At 46.1% G+C, this 24,569-nt stretch overlaps 1 protein-coding gene and 1 long non-coding RNA gene across 4 annotated transcripts in view; one reads left to right on the forward strand and one right to left on the reverse strand.

Moving 5' to 3' along the window:
* LOC140199186 (uncharacterized) overlaps window positions 1–2,296 on the forward strand; it is a 56,291-nt gene extending 53,995 nt beyond the window's left edge. The window contains exon 5 of the long non-coding RNA XR_011886369.1: window positions 943–2,296. This is a non-coding gene — a long non-coding RNA (uncharacterized lncRNA). The remainder of the gene's footprint in view (window positions 1–942) is intronic.
* On the reverse strand, window positions 1,880–23,065 carry lacc1 (laccase (multicopper oxidoreductase) domain containing 1). 3 transcript variants are annotated; one of them, XR_011886368.1, is made up of 9 exons: window positions 22,865–23,064; window positions 20,228–20,541; window positions 18,555–19,174; window positions 11,938–12,116; window positions 10,598–10,763; window positions 5,974–6,199; window positions 4,872–5,061; window positions 3,715–3,929; window positions 1,880–3,237 (listed from the first exon to the last, which is right to left on the reverse strand). XR_011886368.1 is itself a non-coding variant. In XM_072260820.1 (8 exons), the coding sequence occupies exons 3-7, from the start codon at window positions 19,117–19,119 to the stop codon at window positions 4,881–4,883; spliced, it is 1,317 nt and encodes a 438-aa protein (XP_072116921.1). In that variant the 5' UTR covers window positions 19,120–19,174; window positions 20,228–20,541; window positions 22,865–23,064; the 3' UTR covers window positions 1,888–3,929; window positions 4,872–4,880. The 3 variants fall into 3 exon arrangements, 2 of the variants coding, with proteins under 2 accessions (XP_072116921.1, XP_072116922.1); XM_072260820.1 differs by having other exon boundaries at window positions 1,888–3,929; XM_072260821.1 differs by lacking the exon at window positions 20,228–20,541 and having other exon boundaries at window positions 1,888–3,929; window positions 22,865–23,065.
* Window positions 23,066–24,569: the final 1,504 nt, after the last annotated feature.

Raw genomic sequence — 24,569 nt, forward strand, 5'->3', positions numbered from 1 at the left:
TTCTTAGCACCTTCGTAAGCTCCTTTCTTGCTTCCCTATATTCCTCAATAGACCCATCTGATCCTTGCTTCCTAAACCTCATGTATGCTGCCTTCTTCCACCTGACTAGATTCTCCACCTCACTTGTCACTCATGGTTCCTTCATCCTACCATTCATTATCTTCCTTTATCTTCATGAGAAAGATCAAGTTGCTGAAGGAACTCAGCAGGTCGGGCATCACCTACAGAGGGAACCAGGGAGTTGACGCCCATTTCATCTTGACTGCTCTCTCATTCTCAAGATCCACAAACAGGCCTGCCCTGATAGGGCCACTGTTCCTGCCCCTCATGCCACGACTACCTTGATACCCCCTCTCCCACCAATCTCTTCCTATCCTTTGAACGCTCCTTTCATTGCTTCAAATTCCAACATCTGCAGTCTCCTGTGCTTTCAGTTCCGAGCTTCATCTCAAGTTCACACCAGAATGGCACTTCCTGGAACAATTAGAGAGGGGAACTCAGAACATTGGAGCTCGATGCAGAATTGAATTTGGCTGGTACCCTTCCCGCTTATCGCACCTGTTCCACAAGAAGCAGAGGTGCAAATCCTTTCACACTGCAGTCCTGATTGATAGAAAGGTATTAAAGATGCCGACCAACACTGTGGCAGATCTTCCCATTCTGGAAAGGACTCCTTGGTCAAGCAGTTCAGTCCCTCAGCAAGGAATACTGTTTTACAACTTAATGAGACTGCTTAATTAGTCAAAACTAGTTAGACTTAATCAGAGAGGAATGATGGCTGATGTGTTATGTGGACAGAGTCTCAAATTGCCCGGTGTTGTACTCCACATGTCCAATAACTAGTTGGTTGGGCAGTACAGTATTTACTGTGGAGTTAACATTGGCCAGATCATCAGAGTAATTGACTGGCCACCATTTTAATACTGCACCATTCTCTAACAGAGCTCTCAATGTATCATCATTTCCCCACATGACTGCGTCTAACACAGCCTAACTCAGAGTGGAGCAATGAGTTGAGGAAAAGAAAAGCAATTTGGACTGAGCTGGAGAGTTAAGGTCACCAGACCAGTGAGCGTGAAGGAGACTGAAGTGGGTCCTATCTGAGGAGGTCCAGTTCTGCTCGGAACAGCCTTTTGGTTTATGTCACAAATCATGTCAGCAACATCCAGGATCACAGCAAGAATCTCACCTGTGTGTACCATCTCATTATAGTGATGTCCAATGATAATTCACTCCTGACATTGACACAGAGTCAGACACTGTTACAGTCGTTGAACGGTGAAGGGGTGCAAGATCTGGAGCTCCAGGAGTGAGTACAACACTGAGGAGCTTGCTGAGGAAACCAGCCCACAGACCTGGCTGGGCACGGCTATGAAGATGTTCTGCATCTACAAATTTGTCATTGACACCACAGAGTCACAAATAACAAAGGGTACAGGAAGGAGAGTGCTTAGTGACCTGGTGTCATGACAACAACCGTTCCCTCTATGTCAACAAAAGAGCTGTTCGCTGACCTCAGGGTGAGGTGCACGTGCCCCGGTATCAATGGTGCTGAAGTGGAGAGGGCTGACAGCTTCAAGATCCTAGGAGTGAGCATCACCAAGAGCCTGTTCTCATCCAACCACGTTGATGTGATGCCAAGAGAATGCACCAGCAGCTCTACTTCCTCAGGAGGCTAAAGAAATTCGGCTACCCCCTTTGACCCTCACCAACATTCATCAATATGTCATAGAAAGAATCCTATCCAGATTGCAATACAGCTTGGTACGGCAACAGTTCTGTCCAAGACCACAAGCTCAGCATGTCTTCTGTGGACTCTGCACACTTCTCGCTGTCTCGGTAAAGCAGCCAAGGTAATCAAAGACTTCGGACATTCTCTCTTTTCCACCCTCCCGTCAGGCAGAAGATAACAAAGCCTCAGAACACATACATAACACCAGTCTCAAGGACAGCTTCTATCCCGCTACTATGATTACTGGACGGACATTTTGTACAATAAGATGGACACTCGACATCACGATCTAACTCATCAGGGCTCTGCACCTTTTCGTCTACAAGCACTGCACTGTAACTGTAGTTGTTATGCTTTATTGTGCAATGATAGTTTTATCTCAGTGCTCCATGTACGGATTTGATCTGTATACATGACATGATTGACTGAACAGTAAAGACAAGCTGTTCACTGAATCTTGGTACAGTACTTGCAAAAATCTTTGTCACGTATATATCTAGAGTGCCGAAGACTTTTTTATGTATTGCACTAAATTGATGTAGCAAAAAACAAATAAATGTGATAAACCCAATTCTGATATGGGTCTATGATTACTGTACGGACATTTTGTACAATAAGATGGACTGAGAGAGGGAGGGGAGCAGGAAGCACCAGAGAGACATTCTGTAATGATCAATAAACTAATTGATTGGAATCAAATGACCTCACCTGGTGTCTCAGGGCTGGATCACCTACCCACCCACACCCCAGGTACTCCTCTGCCACGTGCCCCACACCCCTCCCGTGGCGCTCCACCCTTGCCATCCCCAACATCCTTTGCTCCACCAGATTTACAAACTGGCTCTCCCCTCCACATTGACTAATACAGCACTGTGCAAAAGTCTTAGGCACCCTAGCTACACGTACTGTACAGTACTGTACATGTGACAATAACAAAACAATTCCAATTCGTTCTCTGCTGTTAGACTAAACCTCCTTGATTGAAGCCCTCACACCCTGTAACCATTAGTACATACAATACTCACCTATAATACAATCAAAAATCCACCTTATGGTGTCGCCCATGGCAACGTTATTCTGATCGGGTGAGCCACCACCCAGCGGAATCTCAGTAAGCCTGTAGGTAGTGATGGCAGAGTGCATCACCAGGATGTGAGCTCCTATTTTAGCCGGGTCTCGAGCAATCTCTCACGGAGAAGGGTGGGAATGAGACACAAGATGGTACGAGTGAATGTGCTCATTTTAATGGGGAAGGATGATCAGGCATGTGTGACAGCAATGGTCACTAACCAAAAATACTCAAACTGTAAAAAAAATGTTCTTCTATAATATTAACACCTGTGCAAACATCCTGAATGTGTTTTATAAACACGATTTTTAAAGTCCATTAACAACAGCTGAAGGCAGTTCCTGGGGAAGGACGATGAAAGACTAGGTACGATGTGTTGGTTGAATACAATCGTCTGTAGTAGCGTGGCACAGTTGTCAACTTGGCAGATTAGCTTCTGAAAAACAAATCTTCACTGTCACTTTTGGCCATGACAATCAACATGAGTGTCAAACCATTCTTGCAATTACCATCAAGGCCCTGGACATCAAATGTCTAGGAACTCAACTGGACCAATTACGTTTAACATAGCAATAAGAGCAGGTCAGAGGTCAAGTATCCTGCAGTGAGTGACTCGCCCCTACCACTCAAAGCCATCTACGTGACAGAAGTCAGGAGTGTGATGGAACTCTACACCAGCCTGAATGGACAGAGTTCCAACAACACTCATACAGGCAAAGCAGCCCACTTAATTGACACCCCATACTCTACCCATTTATTCCCTCCATCTACAGCACACAGGAGTTTCAGAGCAAGCTACCTGCAAAATGCACTACACTTACTCCCCCAGGTTCTGCCAATAGCATCTCCCAAACCCACGACCTTTACCACCAAAGGCAAGGGCAGTAGGTGCAGGGGAACACCATCAACTCACTTGGACAAACAATAAATTGCCGTTTGTTCATTGTCACCGAGCCTAAATCCTGGAACTCCTTCCCAACACCAGGGTGGGAGCACCTTCCAGACGGGAGCTCATCACCACCTTCTCCAGGGCAATACGTTCAGACCTTGCTCGAGACATCATTCAGAACTGAGATCTCCGCACCCTCTTCAGCCACACGTGAAGTCCCGGAGTAGCCAATGTTGTTCCTAGATTTAAGGGAAATAGGAACAAATCAGGAAGTTATATGCCAGTGAGTGGTGGGGAAATTATTGAGAGCTTTAGGTACAGGATCTACTCATATCTAGATCTGTGCTGGGACCTCTGTTTGTTGTGATAATTAGAAATGACTTGGATGAAAATACAGCTGGGCTGATTAGCAAGTCTGCAGATGATACAAAACTGATGGGGTCACGTACACCGAAGGAGGTTGAGAACGACTCAGCAAGATATAGATCACGTGGAAATACAAGCAAGTTTAATCTGAGAATGTGCGACAGGGTTGCGCTTTTGAAGGTTTACTTGGAAGGTTGAAAGGTATTTTGGAAGAGCAAAGTTCCAAATGGTAGGTTCCTTTGTAGAAATGATGCACAGAGGAGTCTTGGGCTTCACATCCATTGCTCCCTGAACGTGGCCACACAAAGAGATAGGATGTAAAGACGACGCAAGGCGTCGTTTCCTTCACTGGTCAGTGTTGAGTATAAAAGTTGGCAAGTCATACTGCAGTTGTATAAAGCTTTAGTTAAGCCACACCTGGAGTATTGTATGCATTTTTGTTTACTGTGTTAAAGAAAGGACAAGAGGGTGCATAAACAGTTCCCCAGAATGTTGGGGAGAATAGAGAGAATTTGCTACAAGGAGAGGATAGATTGGACTTGCTTCTCCAGATTGCTGGAGACTGAGAGATCAACTGAATGAAGTTTGTAAAATTATGAGGTGCACAGATAGCTCTGCAGATATGATAGCAATGCCCGAGAGGTATTTAGACAGAAACATAGACAGACAGGGAATGGAGGGGCATAGACAATGTGCAGATAACTGCTCAAAGTGCACCATGGTTAGCACGGACACCGAGGGCCAAGAAGCCTATCCGACACTGCAGTGATACACGTTTCATCCTCCGTGCATATGAAACAAATGAATCCAGTTACCTGTATGCATTACAGATGGCCTCTGACAGAGATAAAACCAATCTGAGTTCCAAAGTTGTTTCCATCTCGAATGTATGAGAAGAACAAGTCAGGATGGCAGACAGTACAAAGTGTTGTCTTCCTGTCCCTGCTGCCCGCTGAGTCGTCACCAATGTTTTCTGGCAGAATCCCTGCACGTTCCAGCAAGACCCTTGAGACGGAGAAGGGAAGCATTGTGCTTTATGTATCAACGATAAATCTGTAATGGGGTGGCAGCGAGGTGTAGTAAATACAGCCACTGACTCAGACCATGAGAGATCCCGGTTCAACTAAGATCCCCAGCACGGTCAGCGTGGGGCTCCCGCCGTCTCCCCGCGACCCCGATCCCCGGCCCAGTCGGCGAGGGGCTCCCGCCGTCTCCCCGCGACCCCGATCCCCGGCGCGGTCAGCGTGGGGTTCACACAGTCTCCCTGCGACCCCGATCCCCGGCGCGATCAGCGTGGGGTTCACAGTCTCCCCGCGACCCCGATGCGATCAGCGTGGGGTTCACACAGTCTCCCCGCGACCCCGATCCCTGGCGCAGTCAGCGTGGGGTTCACACAGTCTCCCCGCGACCCCGATCCCTGGCGCAGTCAGCGTGGGGTTCACACAGTCTCCCCAAGACCCCGATCCCGGGCGCGGTCAGCGTGGGGTTCACACAGTCTCCCCAAGACCCCGATCCCCGGTGCGCTCAGCGTGGGGTTCACACAGTCTCCCCAAGACCCCGATCCCTGGCGCAGTCAGCGTGGGGTTCACACAGTCTCCCCAAGACCCCGATCCCGGGCGCGGTCAGCGTGGGGTTCACACTCTCCTGTGACCCTGCTGGTCTCTCCAGTTGCTCCAGTTTCCCCAAGACATGTGGGTTGTTGGGTAAATTGCCCCTCGTGTGTTTAAGTGAGAGGTGGAACCTGGGGACAGAACTGATGAAAAGAAGAAGTATTTTTACAAATGGGCAGTTGAAGGCCAGCACACACTTGATGGGTCAAAGCACCTGCTTCTGTGTTGTAGGATTCTGTCTGGAAAATGTCAGATGTGTTGCACTGACACGACTGCACCTGAACAACACTGAATGCTCTACACTCACCTGGTGGCTTGCCTGAGGTCAACGTGTGGCCGGGATGCACCGGGCTCCTCCACACACCGAGGGTCGATGGCTGCAAAATCTTGGGCGGCCTCCTGATGAAGCGTGAAGCAGCACGGCCCCACGGAGGGGCCCATCACCACCGACACGTCCTTCACACTGCTCCCAAACTCAGCTACCATCGTGTCGACCATCGCCGTGGCAATCCTTGCCAGCGTGCCCTTCCATCCTGGGGTGGGGGAGAGACAGTGAACACAGTAGAGTTCAGTAATGTAGAATCTCATTAGGTGGGGCAGGGGGAGGGAGTGTGATACTTGGAGTTGGGTGAGTGGAGGGTAGGGTTGGTGTTGCTGAGAGGGGTGGGGAGAGTGTCCGAGGAGGGACCAGGCGATAGTGGAAGGAGTGACTGGAGGAGCAAAGAACCGGGAACAAAGCCCTGTCTGTCCGATAGGGGAAGGAGGGATGGCCATGGTGGAGGGAGAACAGAACCCTTTTGGAATATTGGAAAGATTATGTTCAGCTTTGGTCACCTTGCTCCAGGAAAGATGACATTGAGCTGGAAAGAGCGCAGACGGGATGTGCAAGGTTTCTGCCAGCACTTGAGACGCAGGATTTGAGTTGTATGGGGAGAGAGAGGGCAAGTTGGAACTTTTCTCATCGTACTAAAGGGGAATGAGAAGTGACCTTGGAGCACGAGTTCCCAACCTTTTTAATGCCATGGACCCCAGGGTAGGAACCCGTTTTAGAGAGATGAATAAAATCATGAGGGACAGAGACAGGGTGAATGTACTGTAAGTAGTCTTTTTCCCGCATTTGGGGAATCTAAAATTCGAAGACTCAGATTTAGTGAGAGGAGAGATTGAACTGGAGCCCGAGATCAACTCTTTCACCAAGAGGATAGTCAACATGTGGGACGAGCTGCCATAGGGACTGGCTGAGGCAGATCCATTTACAGGGCACTCGGACAGGTGGATGATGAGAAAGGGTACAGGGACACGGACCAAATGGGATCAGCTCAGGTGGGAATCTTGGTCAACATGGACCAGTTGGGCCAGAGGTCGTGTTTCTATGCAAGTTTTGTACCTTCCTGCAAACCTGCTTTGAAAAATAAACCCCGAAGAACAGGAGTCATCCTACAGATTTCGGGAAGTTTTATTCCTAGAATCAGTTCAACAGAGTTTGGGGTTTCATTATGTTCATCAGTGTCAGACAGAGGAATGCCAAGAAGTTGGCTGCATGCTCCAGTGAGGTACAAACTAAAGTGGGGGGGGGGGGGGGGGGAGGATGGTAGAGACGCAATGGCATCCTGATGCATAAACCTCCCTGGACACTCATTCCCAACTGGGAAGGCACTAGTCGGTGCATTGCACACTGCTTTGCTGACTCATTCCACTGAACTCAGTCTGCTGTCTGAAGGCAGAAATGCTCCGCACATTCCAAACAATGATCTACTCCACTGAGTTGAAGAGCGGGGGCGATTTGCAGCATTTGTACAGACGCTGCTGAGACAGCACCTGCAGTATCGTGTTTAGTTTAGGTCACCGTGTTACAGAAAAGATATTATTAAACAGGGGAGAGTATAGAGAAGATTTAGGAAGATGTTGCCAGGATTCATGAGCCTGACTTACAGAGGGAGGCTGGGCAGGTTAGGGCTTTATTCCTTGAAAAGTAGACTGAGGGATATCTTTATTATCTTCATGTGCTGTGTCTGTGACTATGATTGTTCTTGGCAAATTTTTCTACAGAAGTGGTTTGCCATTATCTTCTTCTGGGCAGTGTCTTTACAAGATGGGTGATGCCAGCCATTATCAGTACTTTCCAGAGGTTGTCCGCCTGGTGTCAGTGGTCACATCACCAGGACCTGTGGTATGCACCAGCTGCTCATACGACCATCCACCATGGTCCTGATCAGGGGGCTGGGAGGGGCTACGCAGGTGCCACACCTTGCCTCAGGGTGACCTGCAGGCTAGCAGAGTGCCTCACACCTCCTTTGGAAGAGATGCATCTCCAACCGACCACCCAAGATAACTTCATGGAGATGTTTAGAATCATGACGGGCATAGATAGGGTGAAAGTACATTGTATTTACCCCAGGGAAAATCTATAGTTTGAGGGAGGGAGGGAAGTTGGTTGGTTGGTTACGTTATTAATCCCAAAGGAAATTACAGTGCCACGGTAGCATTACAAGTGCACAGATATACAAATATTAAAAGACAAGTAAGAAGGAATAAAAAATAAGTTACTTCAGTCTAACAGGAGGGGTCATCACTTCCCCAGCTGTAGGTTGATTCATTATAAAGGCTAATGGTTGGGGGTAAGAATGACCTCATACAGTGCTCTTTGGAGCAGTGTAGTTGTCTTAGTCTATTACAAAAAGTGCTCCTCTGTTTAGCCAAGGCGGTATACAGAGAGTGAGAAACATTTTCCAGATTTGCCAGGGTTTTCTGTCCGGTGCTTTGTTCTACCACAGCCTCCAGTGTGTCCAGTTTGACTCCTATCACACAGCCAGCCTTTCTAATCAGTTTATTGAGCCTGTTGGCGTAAATGGAATTAGCTGCCAGTGGTCCAGCCAGGTTCCTTAACAACATTTAAAAGGCACTGCACGGGGATGCGGTTAGGAAAGGTTTGAGGGAATATTGGCCAATCACAGGCAAATGGAACTGGCTTGCTGGGCACAATTAATATGGACAGGTGGCTCAAAAGGCCTAATTACAGCCTGTATGTTTTCATGACTTAAATCACCAAAATAGCTTTGTTATACCCATGTTCCTTCTTGCAAAAATTGTTTACAATTTTTGTTTAATTTATGTTTTTCTTGAGAATGCTGCCAAGATGATGACATGATGTTGCTGCAGGTGTGATTTCTATTGCACCTGTGCATACTTACGCTTGCATGCATGACAATAAATTCAACTTACTTGACTTTGAACCAGGAAGTGGGAGTAACCCGCTGGCATGTACACAATCGGCCAAATGCCCTCTCCTGTGCCACACACTTTAACAGCTTTTTCAACAAACTATCAGGTGAAACTATTTTAACAGGGACCACCACTTCCGCTCTCCTCCCTCCAAGAAAGCAATAATGCAACAATTGGGCTTACTTTCCATTAAGTATAACAACTGCTCAGTGACTCTCAATAATCCAACTTAGTGAATCCTCAGGGAGGGCCATTAGAAAGGTGGGGTGGGGGGGAATGGCACTGTGCGAACCTTGAGCTGTTCAGCCAGCACCTGCCGCTAGAACCGACGAAAAGTAAAGCAAGAATGGAGCATCACTTGGGGGGGAAATTTAAATCATCCATTTTAACAGGAAAGATAAAAAATGAAAAAATGCCAAGCTCTAAAATATAGAGGGATCAGATGTCCGGATCAAATTAGATACAGCAATTAGAAAACCTAACAAAGTTATCATTCACTACAGCTGTAGAGCTGCTGCAAGACCACGTCTGGAGTACTGTGTCCAGTGTTGATCTCCCTATCCAAGGAAGGATGTTACTGCATTTAAAGCAGTTCCCAGTTTATCAGAATACCTGGAATGGGGAAAAGTCAAGACAGGCTAAGCTTCTATCGACAGTCATTAGAAGAGAAGGGATCCTCAGGGGTTTTCAAAGGATGGATGTAGAGAGGATGTTTCCTCTTGTGCGAGAATATAGATCTAGAGGTTCCTGACTAAGAACAAGGGCTTGCTCTTTTACAAAGTTGAAGCAGTTTTTTTGTCTTGAGAACGAGGCTCTCTGGAACTCTCTGAAAGGGTGTTGGAAGGATCTTGGGACATTTTACACTGGTTTATGATTGTCACACATACTAAAAACTTTTCGTTCCATGCCGTCCATACAGATCATATTTCAACTGAGCAAGGAAAAATAACAAATAGAATAAAGTGAGAGTTTTAGAATCGGTGCAGTGTCTGTACACAATAGTGCAAGGTCACAACGAGGTAGATTGAGAGATCATCAGTCCATCTTATCATACTAGGGGAGTGTTTGATAGTCTTACAACAATGAGATAGAAGCTGTCCTTGAGCCAAGTGGCCCAATGTGAGGGGGGGGGGGGGAGGGTGGAAGGGTGGTAGGTGGGGTCGTTGCTTATATCAGCTGCGTTACCAAAGCAGTGAAACGTGTAGATAAGAGTCCATGGGGAGGAGCTTAGCCTTCCTGATGCGCTGGCTACGTCACCACTCTCTACAGTTCCTGTGTTGATTTGAGCAGAGTAGTTGCCATACCAAACTGTGATGCATCTCGACAGGATGTTTTTTGTGGAGCAGCTAGAGAAATTTTTGTGAGTCAAAGGGACCACATCAAATTTATTTAGCCTCCTGAGGTAGCAGAGGTTCTGCTGAGCTTTCCTGATCATGGCCTCTACATGGTTGGGCCACGACAAGGTTGTTGTCACAGCACCGTGTCATAGACTCCCCATCACGTTTCTAGTCAGGGGCAGAGGGGAGAAAGGCTGAGGTTATAATCCTATCAGTCATACGCCTTGAGAAATTCTGGTGGAGAAAGGAGTCACTGGGTTGGGCGCGGGGTGCAAACCAGTCGGGTTACAATCATATCCGTGTTAATGGTAGAGCAGGGTTGAGGGACGAGTGATCCATCCGGAAATAAATGGGAAACAGGTCTAACATTACCTGCGTGCGCGGCTCCGCACACTTGTTGGACGGGATCTGCAAACAGGAGAGGGATGCAGTCTGCTCCTGGCGCTGCTATGGTGATGCCTTTCCGGTTGGTCACAATTCCATCGTAGCTTTGGGGTTCACTCTTCCCAATGGTCCAGATGGTGTTGCCATGGCTCACCTGTACCGGGGCATTCACAGACAAACGTAACCACAGAAAACAACTCACCATTTCCCAAACACGTATGCAGTGCACTGCTGATAATAGGAACTCTAACGTATTGCAGGAAATATCAATACAGAGCTGCGTCTGGCTTACTTGGGCTTTGTTATTGCTTTGATAAAATTGATCTGCCTTCACATTAATCAACCTACTAGATTTTTTTTTACCTCATGGGATCTGTTATATTTGATTTATTGGGACTAAAGTAGGTGCAATAAAGGGTCCCAGAGCTGACTTGTTGGTCTTGCCTTGGGCCACCTGCACCCTCATCTTGAAGACACCTATCGCTTTGAATAAGGTTTCAGTCACCGGCCCTAACTTCTTACACGCCATAATGCACACACAACGTGTCTGGTAACATTTTCATCAAGTGTTCGGGTGTTCCAGAGGTACGATGCTGCTCAACTTCCAGCAAGAAGCGCATTATCCTTGTTCTAGCTTATATCGGTGAGGCCTCTCGGCCCATGCCGAACATGCTGATGGGTTGTTTCCACTTCCCTGTTTCCAGTCTGTTGTAACTGTGTTTAAAATGCAGCAAGGGTTTCTGTCTTCACTATCCTTCCGGGCAGCGAGTTCTGGTGGAGACTGAAGACACACAAAATAGAAATGGGGGCGGGGGGGTATTTTATTCCTCACAACTGATCCACTCTTCAATGGTGATCCTCTATCTTGTCTACTTCCTCGCACAGTCCCCCGATTTCCCCAAGGGAACAAAAGTTGATCCATCACCACACTGGCTGTACTCCGTGACCGAGTGTCCTGGATAGCTGCCTCAAATCTCCAGTGAGCCAGGTTAAATCTCAACCTTCACTGCTGTCTGCGTGACTGTGACTGTGTGGCATTCCACCCGGGCTCTCCAATTTCCCCCCTCAAGCCAAAGACATGTGGTTAATAGGTCGCTGTAAATGGCCCCTACTGAGTGGAAAAATCTGGGGGGAGTTGTTGGGCATGTGGGGATGAGTGTAAATGGTAGACGATGAACTGAAGGGCTGTTTCGCTGATGTCTGACTCTATAAAGAGGAAAACTAGTTGAAATGCTCATCTGTTAACACTAGTTTTTCACCCCTGTTTACACGAGTACTAAGACAGCACATTGATTAGCAGCCCAGGAAGGTAAAGGTAAATATCTTACCTTGGCGAGGTAGAAGGTCTGTGCATTAAAGCCTGCATTCTGGGCCAAGCGCTGGATATTTTCATTTACCACAGCCACTGGGTCCCTTCGCTTCAAGCTGCTGAAGAGGTTTAAGGAGCTCATGCCCGGTAAGTAAGATATGCCACCATTTCGGGTGGTGAAGCCATGTAGAAATAAATCTGTTTAATTAAAAAAATACTTTTGGAAACAAAATGCCAGGTTACAAACACCTCTCTTATAAACACTCTGCACACACAATTAAGCTCATACAAACTGAAATGAGAGCCAGTCTTAGGAAAGAAAACCTGTTGACACGTAACCTCTCCACAGTAAAGAGAGACTGCTGTCTCTTAAGATTACAGCCTGCCAGTTTCATGGCAGGAAGCCACTTCAGACAGCTGCTTTGGAAATTGACAAGCTATCACTTCCACTGATACTTGTGTACTGATATTCTACGAAACAAATGTAATATCCTCTGTTAACTCAAGCCCAATGAAACCAGCCTTTGAAAGTGGGTTATCCTGATTCTGTACATGGCAACCAGGCAAAGGAAGACACTAAATAAATGCTATTAGCAGGCAGTCATCAATACCATTCATTACAGTAGTGTGGAGGTAGGGTTACTGTTTCAAGTGATCGTATGTACTTTGTGGCTCAAGGACAGTTGTGAAAATGGAACCCATTTGTAACCCAGGGATGGCTTGTAATACATACCTGAACCTTATCATTACTCTCAAGTGAAAAACGTTAGGGTGAAGCTGGATTCTGAAATGCCTAGTATTTATAGTCGCAGAGCCTCAGCCCTCTATGGCTCCTGACGGATGGCATGTACAGTCTATACTAACTCTGCTATCATCTCTGCAACTGAACATTAGAAACAGTTAAGCTGCAAGTATAACAAGCAATCAGGAGGGCAAACAGTATGTTAGCCTTCACTGCAAGAGGGTTTGAGTGGAGGACTAAAGAAAATCTGACTGCAATCATGAGATCACATCTACAATATTGTGTAATTGTGTTTTCTGTACCTAAAGGACCTTCTGTACCTACTGTTCTGTAGACCAGGGGTTTCCAACCATTTTTATGCCACAGACCCCTACCATTAACCGAGGGGTCTCTACACCCCAGGTGGGGAGTGCAAAGAAAATTCCTGTTTCCTGAAATGACAGCTCCATCTTTCGACCCAATGATAGACTCAACAATACTCTTGTAAAAAATACTATTTAAGATTTTTTTCCAGTGAATGCTGCTCATCTGATGCCGCTGCAAGGTTTTCATTTCACTTGTGCACACAAGCATCTCAAAGGATCAAAGTACATTTATTATCAAATTATGTATGCAGTATACAACCCTGAGATTGTCTTCCTACGGATATCTGACAATGAACTGAACTTTCTGGAGAGATCGATCAGGTGATGTTTTATATCTGTGGAATTTAGAAGAACACTTTGAAAATGCTCAGATTTGCCAGGGGAGATATGAAGGAGGATACTTCCTCTGCTGTGGAAGGGGAGTGAAGCCCAGCACAGGTTATTCATGAGCATACTGGGTAGCAGGGCAGGATAAGACATTGAGTGACCAGCCCCTATTCATACCTCTTTAGTAAAATTAAGTGAAAGATATGGTGCCTTGTCAAAATATGACTGTGGAAGATAAATGCTTGTGGTGTAGGAAGAAACAATGGCATGAAGAAATGATTGGCTGGCCAACAGGGACAAACATAGAGCTTTAGCTCATTGGCAAAATGCAATGAATGTCACAGGGATTAGTTCCAGGGCCTCACCTTATCATGGTTTATGCATGTGACCTGGATGAAGGAAATGATGTTAAGTTTGCCTGTTCACAAGGTTGGTAAAACAAGAGAACACAGGATGTAAAAAAATACAACTGGAAGTTCTGTAAGCACGCAGCAGGTCAGGTAGTGCATGTGGAGGGAGAAGCAGTCTATCACCCTTCTTCAGAACTGGAATGGGGGAAGGACAAGAAAGGAGAGCAGTGGAGAGAACAAAGGGAATATCTGTGACCTGGTGTTGACCACGGTTGTCCAAGTAACCGCGCAGTGCTGTTTCTCAATGCTCACTACAGAAGACCAAAGGCACAGATTAGAGTGGGATTGGGATGGAGAATTAAAGGAACAGGCAACTGAAAAGATCACCCTCACAGATTGAATGTAGGTGTTCTGGAAAACCGTCACACCCAATCTGTGTTTTCTGCTCCAAAGTAGAGGAGATCACATTGTGAAATTGAGCTCAGTATAGTAAATTGGAAAAAAATGCCATTATTTTGGTCACCAGATCAACAGAAAGATGTGCTGGCCCTGAAAAGGGTCACAAGAACAATCCAAGGAATGAAAGAGGGAAGGTATGAAGAATATTTGATGGCTCTGGCCCTGTACTCGATGGAGTCAGAAAGATGAGGAGGTATTTCACTGAAACCTTCAGATACTAAAAGGCCTGAATAGACTGGAAGGAATGCTTCCATTAGTAGGAGAGTCTAGGATCAGAGAGTACAGCATCAGAATAAAGAGATGTCCCAGATGGAGGTCGATCTGTGGAATTCATTGCCATAGAGGGCTGTGGAGCTCAAGTCATTCAGCATATTTAACAGGGATTGAGCGGTTCTTGATTGGGTGGGGGTAAAGTTTTATGGGGAGAAAGTGGGCAAATGGGCTCGAGAAAAGAAAACAAATCAGCCATGACTGAATTGTGGAGCAGATCAGATGGGCCGAATGGCTAATTTCTTCTTTTATATATTATGGTCTTAAGAACAGATGAATTACTGCTCCAACTGGAAGCAATGTTGGGGTGTCTGAGTGATGAGAATAGGAGAGATGAAATAAGAGACACTCATTGCTTGTGGTGGCATGGGAAAATGTCACAAGCAGCCAGGATGATCTCCACATTTGCTCATTTATTTGATCACTTTTCAGGATCTGGGCTTCAAGGCCAGGGTCTATTGCCCACGTCTAAATGCTGCTGAGAAGCTGGTGGTGAAGCACCTTCCTAAACCAATGCTATTTTTCTGCAGCACGTTTCAAGATCGAGAGGCAACTTCATCGAAACACCCAACACCTTGAGGGGTGCTGACAGCGTGGCTATAGAGAGGATGCTTCATTTCCTGGGAAGACCAGAACAAGGGTCACTGTTTAAAAATAAAGGGCTGCCAACTTAAGACACTTGACGTGAAACCTTCTCTCTCAGATCATTAGTCTTTGGAACTCCCTTCCCTAAAGAGTTGAGGATAAAAAGTCCTTGAATAATTTAAGGTGAGGAGATGAAAAATTACCAGAGAACATCAAACGAGGTGCTGAGGTCACAATCAGATCAGCAGTGACTTCCTTGAATGATGGAGCAGGTTCAAGAGACTGAATGGGCTATCCAAACTCTAATTTATACTTGAAAACTGAAGTAGACCCCGAAATCTCAGCAGAACTGGCACTACCCAATCACGTGCTGCATGAATAATGCAAATAATAATCAAACCGCTCATTGAAAAACATTAAATCCTGACAGGGTTTTTAGTTTTCTTGTGCATGGGAGTTGGATTTGGCAGGCGCTGCTGGAATTTATTGAGAGGGTGGGCACTCAGAGGATAATTCCCCAGGCCAGGAATCTAGAACAAGGAGGTGGGGTCTCAGGATAAGCTGGGAATGATGAGGAATTTCTTTTCTAAGGCCAGTAATGTTCTGGAATTGTGGGAGGCAAAGCGGAGATGAGTTCTTGGAGTATGGATGAGTTAAGGGAGCAGGCAGGAAAGTGCAGTTAAGGCCTTGATCCGGCCAGGACCTGTAGATCAACTGGAACAGAGTAATGAGCTAAACGGACTGGGGCCCCCATTTCTCATTTCATTGTCATGCATCACCATGAGATCTCTGCTCACTTCTGCAATTAGGAAAGTTTGCTTCTTTACCAGTCTGGGAACATGGGGCTGCTTTAACAGTACTGAGCCTTGATCATTGTTCAAGACAAATGAAATATGAACCAAGGTTTGTAATTTACTCACCACTATTACTTTAGAAGACAAAATTAATCACAATTCAATAAATAACATCTAAAAGCATTTGTTTCAATACCTCATATGTATAAGGCTCAGAAGGGGAATTGAGATAAATCGATCTTGCTTCCCACTGCCACTCTGATATTTATAAGCTGCATTCTACCTGCACTTCCTTCAAGAGGACCACAACCTTGTCGTGGTTTGGAGGCTTGCGTGCCTCAATGACCCAGAGAGCTATGTTGGCTGAAGTCAGGGCTTTATGCTTTGGCTCTTGGTAGGGTCACCCATGACAAACAGGTCAAAGGGTAGAGGTCAGACTCAGAGTGGTCCACCAGTCCTCTAGTTTGGGGGTGCAGCTCAGAGCTAACAATCTTGACTAATAAAATAAAACTGATACTGAAACAGCAATGAAGAATCTTTCTATATCTGAGTGCGACGGTATTCCTGAAACTCCACCCAGGACGTGCACCACTGACAGTAGTGAAAATTGAGAGGAGGCTACTGACATGATGAAGGAAGCCCTGAACACTGCCAGAGATAGAGAGCTTGGTTGCTGCCCTAAATGCCAGTGGCATAATGGGGAGTAATAAGAATAATTCTGCCAGCACTTACTGATTTGCAATGGAAACAGTCTGGCTAGCACAGCCCGCCGTAATAATACTTTTACTTGTTGATTCTGGCTTGCAATTTCATCGACAAGGCACGAATCGGGAGTGCAACGGAACGTGCCTGGATGAGTACAGCTCCGATAACACTCAAGAAGCTCAAGGTCATCCAGCCCATGTGACCGACACCCTATCCACTCATCCCCTCTAGCACCAGTGCTCAGTGAACCAGCTACAAAATACTTGCGCAGGACACTCCAACAGCGCCTCCCAAACCCATAACCTCGACAACAACCGCAGGGCTTCGGAAACACCAGCATCTACAGCTTCCCTCCATTCTGACTTGGGAATATATCACCAGCCCCTCACTGTCACTAGGTCTACAACTTGGACCTTGCTCCTCATCAGCATTCTGTGCCTGAAACACCACAGCATCTCACTCCCACCTTCCCAAAGGTTTTTGGAGAATGGCTGATGTGCCTGCTGGGATCCTCCCTCATGGGTTGACGAAGACTCCGTGCCCTGAAGACAAGCAGCCCCAGACATCTCACCAGCTTGTCAAATGCTGGAGCATCAGTTTATAAACCTGTCAGACCCCCAGGGCTGATGAGGGAAGTCACGTACTCCCCTGCCCACAGTTTGCCCTCTCAGACTAGCCCGCAGGTATATCCCAATACCCCCCATCTGTGACTAGATCAATGGCAACCAACCATCTAGCATCACCTAAATAAAGGCTCCAGGTTGTCAGATAGCCATCAGTTTTAAAGGGTATCTGACTGGGTTCACAGACAAGCCTAATTTTGTACGCCATTCATCACCAGTGCAATAGCCACTGGTTCTACAACATCCATGTGTAACAACATGGAAAATCTATTTCCTGCAATGCCAGACCTGTGGGTGTCACAGTACATGCGAAACCAATCTCAGAACGGAAGGCTCCCCTTAGCATCACTTCGTGTTGTCAGGATCTCAACTCCACTATATGCAACTGATACAGATGCCCTAGCACACCACCGCATAGAAGATTGTACTGGGGGCAACAGACTGGTAGAACGTGTGAAGGAGAGGCCTGCCTACTCCAAAGGACCGCAGTCTGCTCAAGAAGTAGAGGCAACTCTGGCCCTTCTTGTACACAGTCTCTGTGTTGGTGCTCCACTCAAGTCTGTCAGCCAGGTGCACCCCCAGGTACCTGTAGGTCTTCACTACATTCACGCCCTCACCATCAATAGTAACAAGGAGCAGTGCAGGCTTGGCCTTCCTAAAGTCCATCACCATCTCCTTTGTCTTACTGATGTTGAGCTGCAGCTGATTCAGCTTGCACCATTTGACAAAGTCCTCCACCAGAGCCCTGTATTCGTCCTCCCGTCCTCCCTTTATACACCCAACTATTGCTGAGTCACCAGGGAATTTCTGCAGATGACATGACTCAGTGTTGTGTCTAAAGTCCGAGGTATACAGGGTAAACAGGAAGGGAGCCGATACAGTCCCCAGTGCTGCTTATAGCCATGTCTGACACACAGCTCTGAAGTTGCACAAACTGTGGTCTGCCAGTCAGGTAGTTCATTATCCAGGATACAATGGATGTGCCAATCTGTATTGAATGGAGCTTCTCCCCCTGCAATGAGGGCTGTATGGTATTGAAGACACTTGAGAAATCAAAAAACATGATCCTCACAGTACTGCCCTGCTTATCCAAATGAGAGTAGCTTTCTACCGATTTGGAAATCTTACTGGTTTAGTAACTGGTTTACTAAGTGGGCTTCCAGTTCCCACACTCCCTACACATTCACAGGGGCCTTGTTTCCCCATTCTCTCTAAATTTACTGGGTTCACTGGAAAATGTGTCGTATCAGTTTGTAACATTTAGAAGAAGTGAATTAAATGCACATTGGTGTGTGAGTGGCAAAAGCATCCGATGGTCCAGGAAATCTGCCACATGACAAGAACACACCATCACCTGGCACTGAAACATGTCTCAGTAATTCCGTTCCAACACCTTGTTTTTATTATAAAGCATACCTGATATCAGCAGAGACTTGAGAACCACAAGTGGCCCCATGGTTCCTTCCAGCTGGGCCATGAACTTCCCGATGTCCCTCCTGATGGCATTAGCTTGCTGACGGGCGAGAGTGTGCTCCCCAATGGAAGGAGCAGGCAACTGCAATTTTACCTCTCCTTTGCCGTCCATCACAAACGTCTCAAATGAAAATTTGTAAACCATGGTAAAAAGCTGCTCAATATAAAGTTCCAGTGTGCTTTTCCTCTCAGCAGACACGACGGCCTTAATGATACCAAGACTCTCTTGATCAATCTTCCGCTTGATAGAGTACAGGATGGCAGCGAAGCTGCTTTCTACCAAGACCTCTAGGCTTCTCTTTGGCACGGCCACCTCCCTTGTGAATTGGCACAAGCAGCCCCTGATGTCAGTGTCTGCAATATTCAGATCCTTCTGGCTGGATACCAAGAACACCTGTGTCCGTGACGACAGACCGTGCTCGCTCATTACTCCCACTGCTTGATAGAACCACTTGCGAAGGCAATCATAGGGAACGTCAGAGAAGTCAACCAGCACCACATCTACCATCCTGGCCAAGTGCCACAACAGGTGTTATAAGCCACTTCTTCAAAAGGCCAGGAGCCTAGGCAAGAGGGGAGGAAGAACACAATCTTAAATTCCACCGTTTGCTGAATGAATCACAATTAATATGCAGGCCCAGCGAAACCGCGGCATATTGTAAATGGGGTTACTCTATTCTTTCGGGAAAACTGTTTCCAATTTCAAGCAACAGAGAGCAGCAGATTAAATCACCGCTAAAAGAATGCAATGCTGATGAGGGGCGAGATGGTGACTTTTCCTCCAGTGGAACAATGCCCAGTTAGGGCAGAAAGTACACACCAGCCCAAGTCCCAGAGGCAGGTTTGTAATCAAGCTGTACGTAGAACCAAAATAACACACACAAAATGGTGGAGTCAGGTAGTAACTATGGAGGGAAATAAACAGTCGACCCTTCATCAGGACTCCCTCTGATGCCCCTCTCTCCCACTGTCCATTTTCCTCTCCAATCCTTTTCAACCTATCCCAGCTTCTCACTTTATTCCCCTTCTCACCCACCTTCCCCCTTCACCTGGTTTCACCCATCATCTACCAGCTTGTACTCTTTCTCCTGCACCCACCACCTTATTCTGGCTTCTGCCTCCTTTCTTTCCAATCCTGATGAAGGGCTTGGCCCAAAAGGTCAACTGCTCATTCTACAGAACTCCAAAATTACAGGCTGCTTAGCCTCTCTTGGTAGTGCAACTCTCTTATCCCAGGAATTGGCCTGATGAATCTCCTTTGGACTGCCTCCATATCCTTTCTTAGGTAAGGAAACCAAAAACAGTGACTGTATTCCAGGCATGGCCTCACAAACACCTTGTACAACTGTAACAAAACTTCCTGACTTGTAAACTCCAACTCCTTTGCAATAAAGGCCAATATGCCATTTGCCCCATGACTACTGGTTGGACCTGCCTACTAGCTTTTAGAGATTTATACACTAGCTTGCATCCTCTCTTCATTCAAATCTCATCCCTCATTTACCTGAAATCTAAGCCTCATCTACATTAATATAGTGTTTAGCGGAATGGTATCCCAGCTTGGGGCGTCAGAGTTCAATTCCAACATCACTTGCAAGGAGTTTGTACGTGCTCACCGTGAAGTCTGTGGGCTTCCTCTGGGGGCTCTGGTTTCCTCCCACAGCCTAAAGATGTACCAGCTGGTAGGCTAATTGGTCGTTGTAAGTTGTCCCGTCATTAGGCAAGGGTTGAACTGGTGAGTTGGCAGTGGTGTGGCTCTGCACTGTGAATAAACCAATCGACCCCAATGCGAAAGGGATTGAGCAATATGGAGAAATATGGGAACGGAGTACGATTGATCTGAATGGTGGAGCAGGGCCACAGCTCTAAACAACCTCCTCCCACTCCTGTTTCCTACGTCCTTTCCCAGTCCAAGACGGGCGTTAGTGACCTGATAAAAGAAAGATAAACAAAAAGATGTTCCTCAAGAGGGAAATGTTTCCGCTTTGCACCAGCCTACCTATGACGTTGACTTCAATCAGATCCAAATCCCTCAATGGAGGAATGCCAGAGTAAACCATTCTTTAACCATTAAATCAGGAAGCTCTTCTTGTGTTTAAAACATTATAAGACTGTAGGGCATAGGAGCAGAATTAGGCCATTTGGCCCATCGCGTCTGCTCCATTTCATCATGGCTGATCCAATTTCCCTCTCAGCTCCATTCTACTACCTTCTCCCCATAACCTTTGACACCCTTACTAATCAGGAACAGATCAACTTCTGCTTTAAATACACCCAGTGACTTGGCCTCAACAGCTGTCTGTGGTAATGAATTCCACAAACTCACAACCCTCCCTGACTAGATAAGTTCTTCTTCATCTCTGTTCTAATGGGATGTCCTTCTAATGGGCCTCAGCAAACATCCTCTCCACATCCACTCTACCTAGGCCTTCCAACATTCAAAAGGGCTTCAATGAGACGCATCCTTGTTCTTCTAAACTCCAACGAGTAAAGGCCAAGAGCCTCATACGTTAACCCTTTCATTCCTGGGATAATTCTCGTGACCCTCCTCTATACCCTCTCCAATGCCAGCACATTCTTTCTTAGACAAGGGACCCAGAACTCCTCTCAAAAATCCACGTGTGGTTTGACCAGTGTCTCAAAGACTCAGCATTACATAATAGATTTTGTATTTTATTCTTTTGAAAATGAATGCTAACATTGTATTTGCCTTCCTTATCACTAACTCAAGTAGCAAGTTAACCTTTGGGGGATCCCGCAGGAGAACTCCCAAGTGTCTTTATGCAACTGAGTTCTGACTCACTGGAAAACAGACTACATCGTTATTCCTTCTACCAAAGTGCATGACCATACACTTCCCTACACTATATTCCATCTGCCACTTCTTTGCCCATTTTCCTAAACTGTCGAAGTCCTTCTGCAGACTCCCTGCTTCCTCAACACTACCTGCCCCTCCACCTATTTGTATCGTGTGGAAATTTAGATATGAAGACATCAATTATGTCATCTAAATCATTGACATATAATGTAAAGAGCAGTTCCAACAACAACTCCCGTGGAACACCATCCATCACTGACAGCCAATCAAAAAAGGCTCCCTTTATTCTCAGTCTTTGCCTCCTGCCAGTCAGTCTATCCATGCTAGTACATTTTCAATAATACCACAGGTTCTGTTCTTGTTCAGCACCCTCATGTGAAGCACCTTGCTAAACACCTTCTGAAAATCCATGTAAACAACATCTACCAACTCTCCATTGTCTATCCTGTCTGTTATTTCCTAAATGAATTCCAACAGATTAGTCAGGCAAGATTTCCCCTATGTTTGGCAATGACATTGATTATCTATTGCGCTCCTTTCAAATTACTCCAAGAAACTCTAGCCATCACTCTTCTGCTGTCATCCCTGCTAGTGTTCCCTTCCAATCAATTTTGGCCAGCTCCTCTCTCATGCCTCTGTAATTCCCTTTACTCCACTCTAATACTGATATATTTGATTTTAGCTTCACCTTCTCAAACTGCAGGGTGAATTCTGCTATATTATGATCACTAAGGGCTACTTTTCCTTAAGCTCCCAAATCAAATCTGGTTCATTACACAACACCTAATCCAGAATTGCCTTTTCTGTAGTGGCTCAACCACAAGCTGCTCTAAGAAGGGATCTTATAGGCATTCTACAAATTCCTACTCTTGGGATCCATTATAGCATGAACTGAAGCTTCCTCCTACATATTGTGCAAGCTGTACCTATATCATCGGGACAGTTCCCAACTAGTAGATCTGAAGACAACTTAAATCCAAGTTCTAGAGAATGGATAAAATAAGCAAGTGGAACTAGACCATGAAGGCAGAGTTTTTTTCAAACCACTCATAGCTGGTCTGCTAGGCTACAAGAAAGACTTCCTTAAGCACTGGGGCAGATTAAAAAACAAGTTTCCTCCAGTAGTGTCTCAACCAAACTAAAGGGAGCCAAACGCCATCTCTAGCACTTCTGCAGTCCCAGGACATCTCCAGTTTTAACTTTCTTCCACTTTAGGCAGATTTTCCTAAATTTGCCAATGACGTTGATTCGGGGCAGGAAGGTCGGAGCATTAGGTATTAAGAGCCCAGAATGTGTCCCTCTTCATTACACGCTTCACGCAGTAACATTGAGTAAAGGTGAGGTGGGCGCCCCAGAGAGACAAGGGCCAACTGTTCCCCCCCACATTCCGCGCACTGAGCCAGAGTCTCCTGCTGTCCCCAGCGCCCCCACTCACCAGCTCGACTCTACGGAGTCCCGGCTCCCGATCTTGCAGGTTCAGAGGGCGGTAAGAGTCGGAGTCTGCGACCCGATGCTCGTATACGTACAGTCTTAGCGGCGTACACACCAAGCAGCTTCCGGACCAAAGCCCCTCCCATCAGCCGGTGGGGACAGGTTTTAGGGCGCGGCTCCTCCCATCGTGGGATGGACTTCTGCGGGGGTCAGAGTTCAAAGTAGCTTGTTATTAAAGTACATAAATGTCACCATGTACAATTCTGAGATTCATTTATTTGCGGGCATACATCAAGAAACACAATAAAATCAGTTGAAGACTGCACCTAAGGGAACGGACGAACAGTGTGCAAATACAAAAGGAAAAACAAATAATAAGACTAAATAAATAAGCAATAAATATCGAGAGCATGAGATGAAGAGTCCTGGGAAATGAATCCATAGGTTGTGAGAACAGTTCAGCGAGGGGGCGAGTGAAGTTATCCCCTCTGGTTCAGGAGGGGTAATAACTGGTCCTGAACCTGCTGGTGTGGGTCCCGAGGTTCCTGATGTTAGCAGTGAGCAGAGAGCGTGGCCTGGATTATGTATTTAATATGCCAGTGATCTTGTAAATATGTTGTTGATTAAACATTCTGTGTTTGTTTAAATAATTCATTACGGGTTAATGTGAAAATAAGTGAATTGACACGTCATAACGCAACACATGATACGTGCGCCTCGCTTAAAGTAGAAAGTACGTGATTCACCTCCCGATGTGGGTTGTTTATGAGTCAATTGTGGCTGCAATTTGGGGAAAGAGTAGTAAAATACAGTTAATAAATTTTATCACCCCTGTAAAAGGTTAACACCTGATACGTTGGAAAGTGGGTGGAAATGGGAAAAGTGCGGTTACAGTATATGGTTTGGGGATTTTAATACTCAGTACTATGAGATTGTAGTGAATCAAATGTGAACGGAACAGCGGTGGAAGACTTCCTGGAAGAAAACTGTTTGGTGTGCTTGAATGATGGTAGGAGTACATGGATAAATCTATTTAACACTGTTTTGGCTATGGACCTTACTCTGGTATCTGAGAACATAGTGAGGGTGTGAAACTGGAAAGTGTGTAATGATACAACAGTGGGGAGTGATCATTTCCCCATTATCTGTACAATGGGAATAGATGAGTATCAGGGGAAATGTTCTCATATACCCAAATGGAATTTCAAAAAGGCAAATTGGGATGTATTTGCTGAATTGTGTGAAAGTAGATTTCCTGATTATTTGGTTTTGGAGGATGTCGAGTTATACCTTGTGCTCTGCTCTCAACTCGGTAGCTAACGAATCAATTCCCAGATCGTTGGGAGGTAATCGAAGGAGAGATGCTCCTGGTGGGCGGATGTATGTAAAAGAGCTGTGAAGGAGCAGAATAAAGCTTGAGGAAAGATCGAGAGTGTTACACCTGTTCATCTTTCAATCAACATAAAATAGCACAAGCTATCGTTAGAAAAGTAGTGAGAAGGGCAAAGAAAGTATATTGGAGGACATACTGAGATAGTATTGAGAGAGAGATCCAGCTAGGGCAATCTTGGTCAATGTCTCCCATCCACTGCATAATGTACTGGGTGGGCACAGAAGTACATTCAGCCAGAGACTCATTCCACCGAGATGCAACACTGAGCGTCATAGGAAGTCATTCCTGCCCGTGGCCATCAAACTTTACAACTCCT

This window comes from Mobula birostris, chromosome 6 (assembly GCF_030028105.1).
Source record: "Mobula birostris isolate sMobBir1 chromosome 6, sMobBir1.hap1, whole genome shotgun sequence".
NCBI lineage: Eukaryota > Metazoa > Chordata > Chondrichthyes > Myliobatiformes > Myliobatidae > Mobula > Mobula birostris.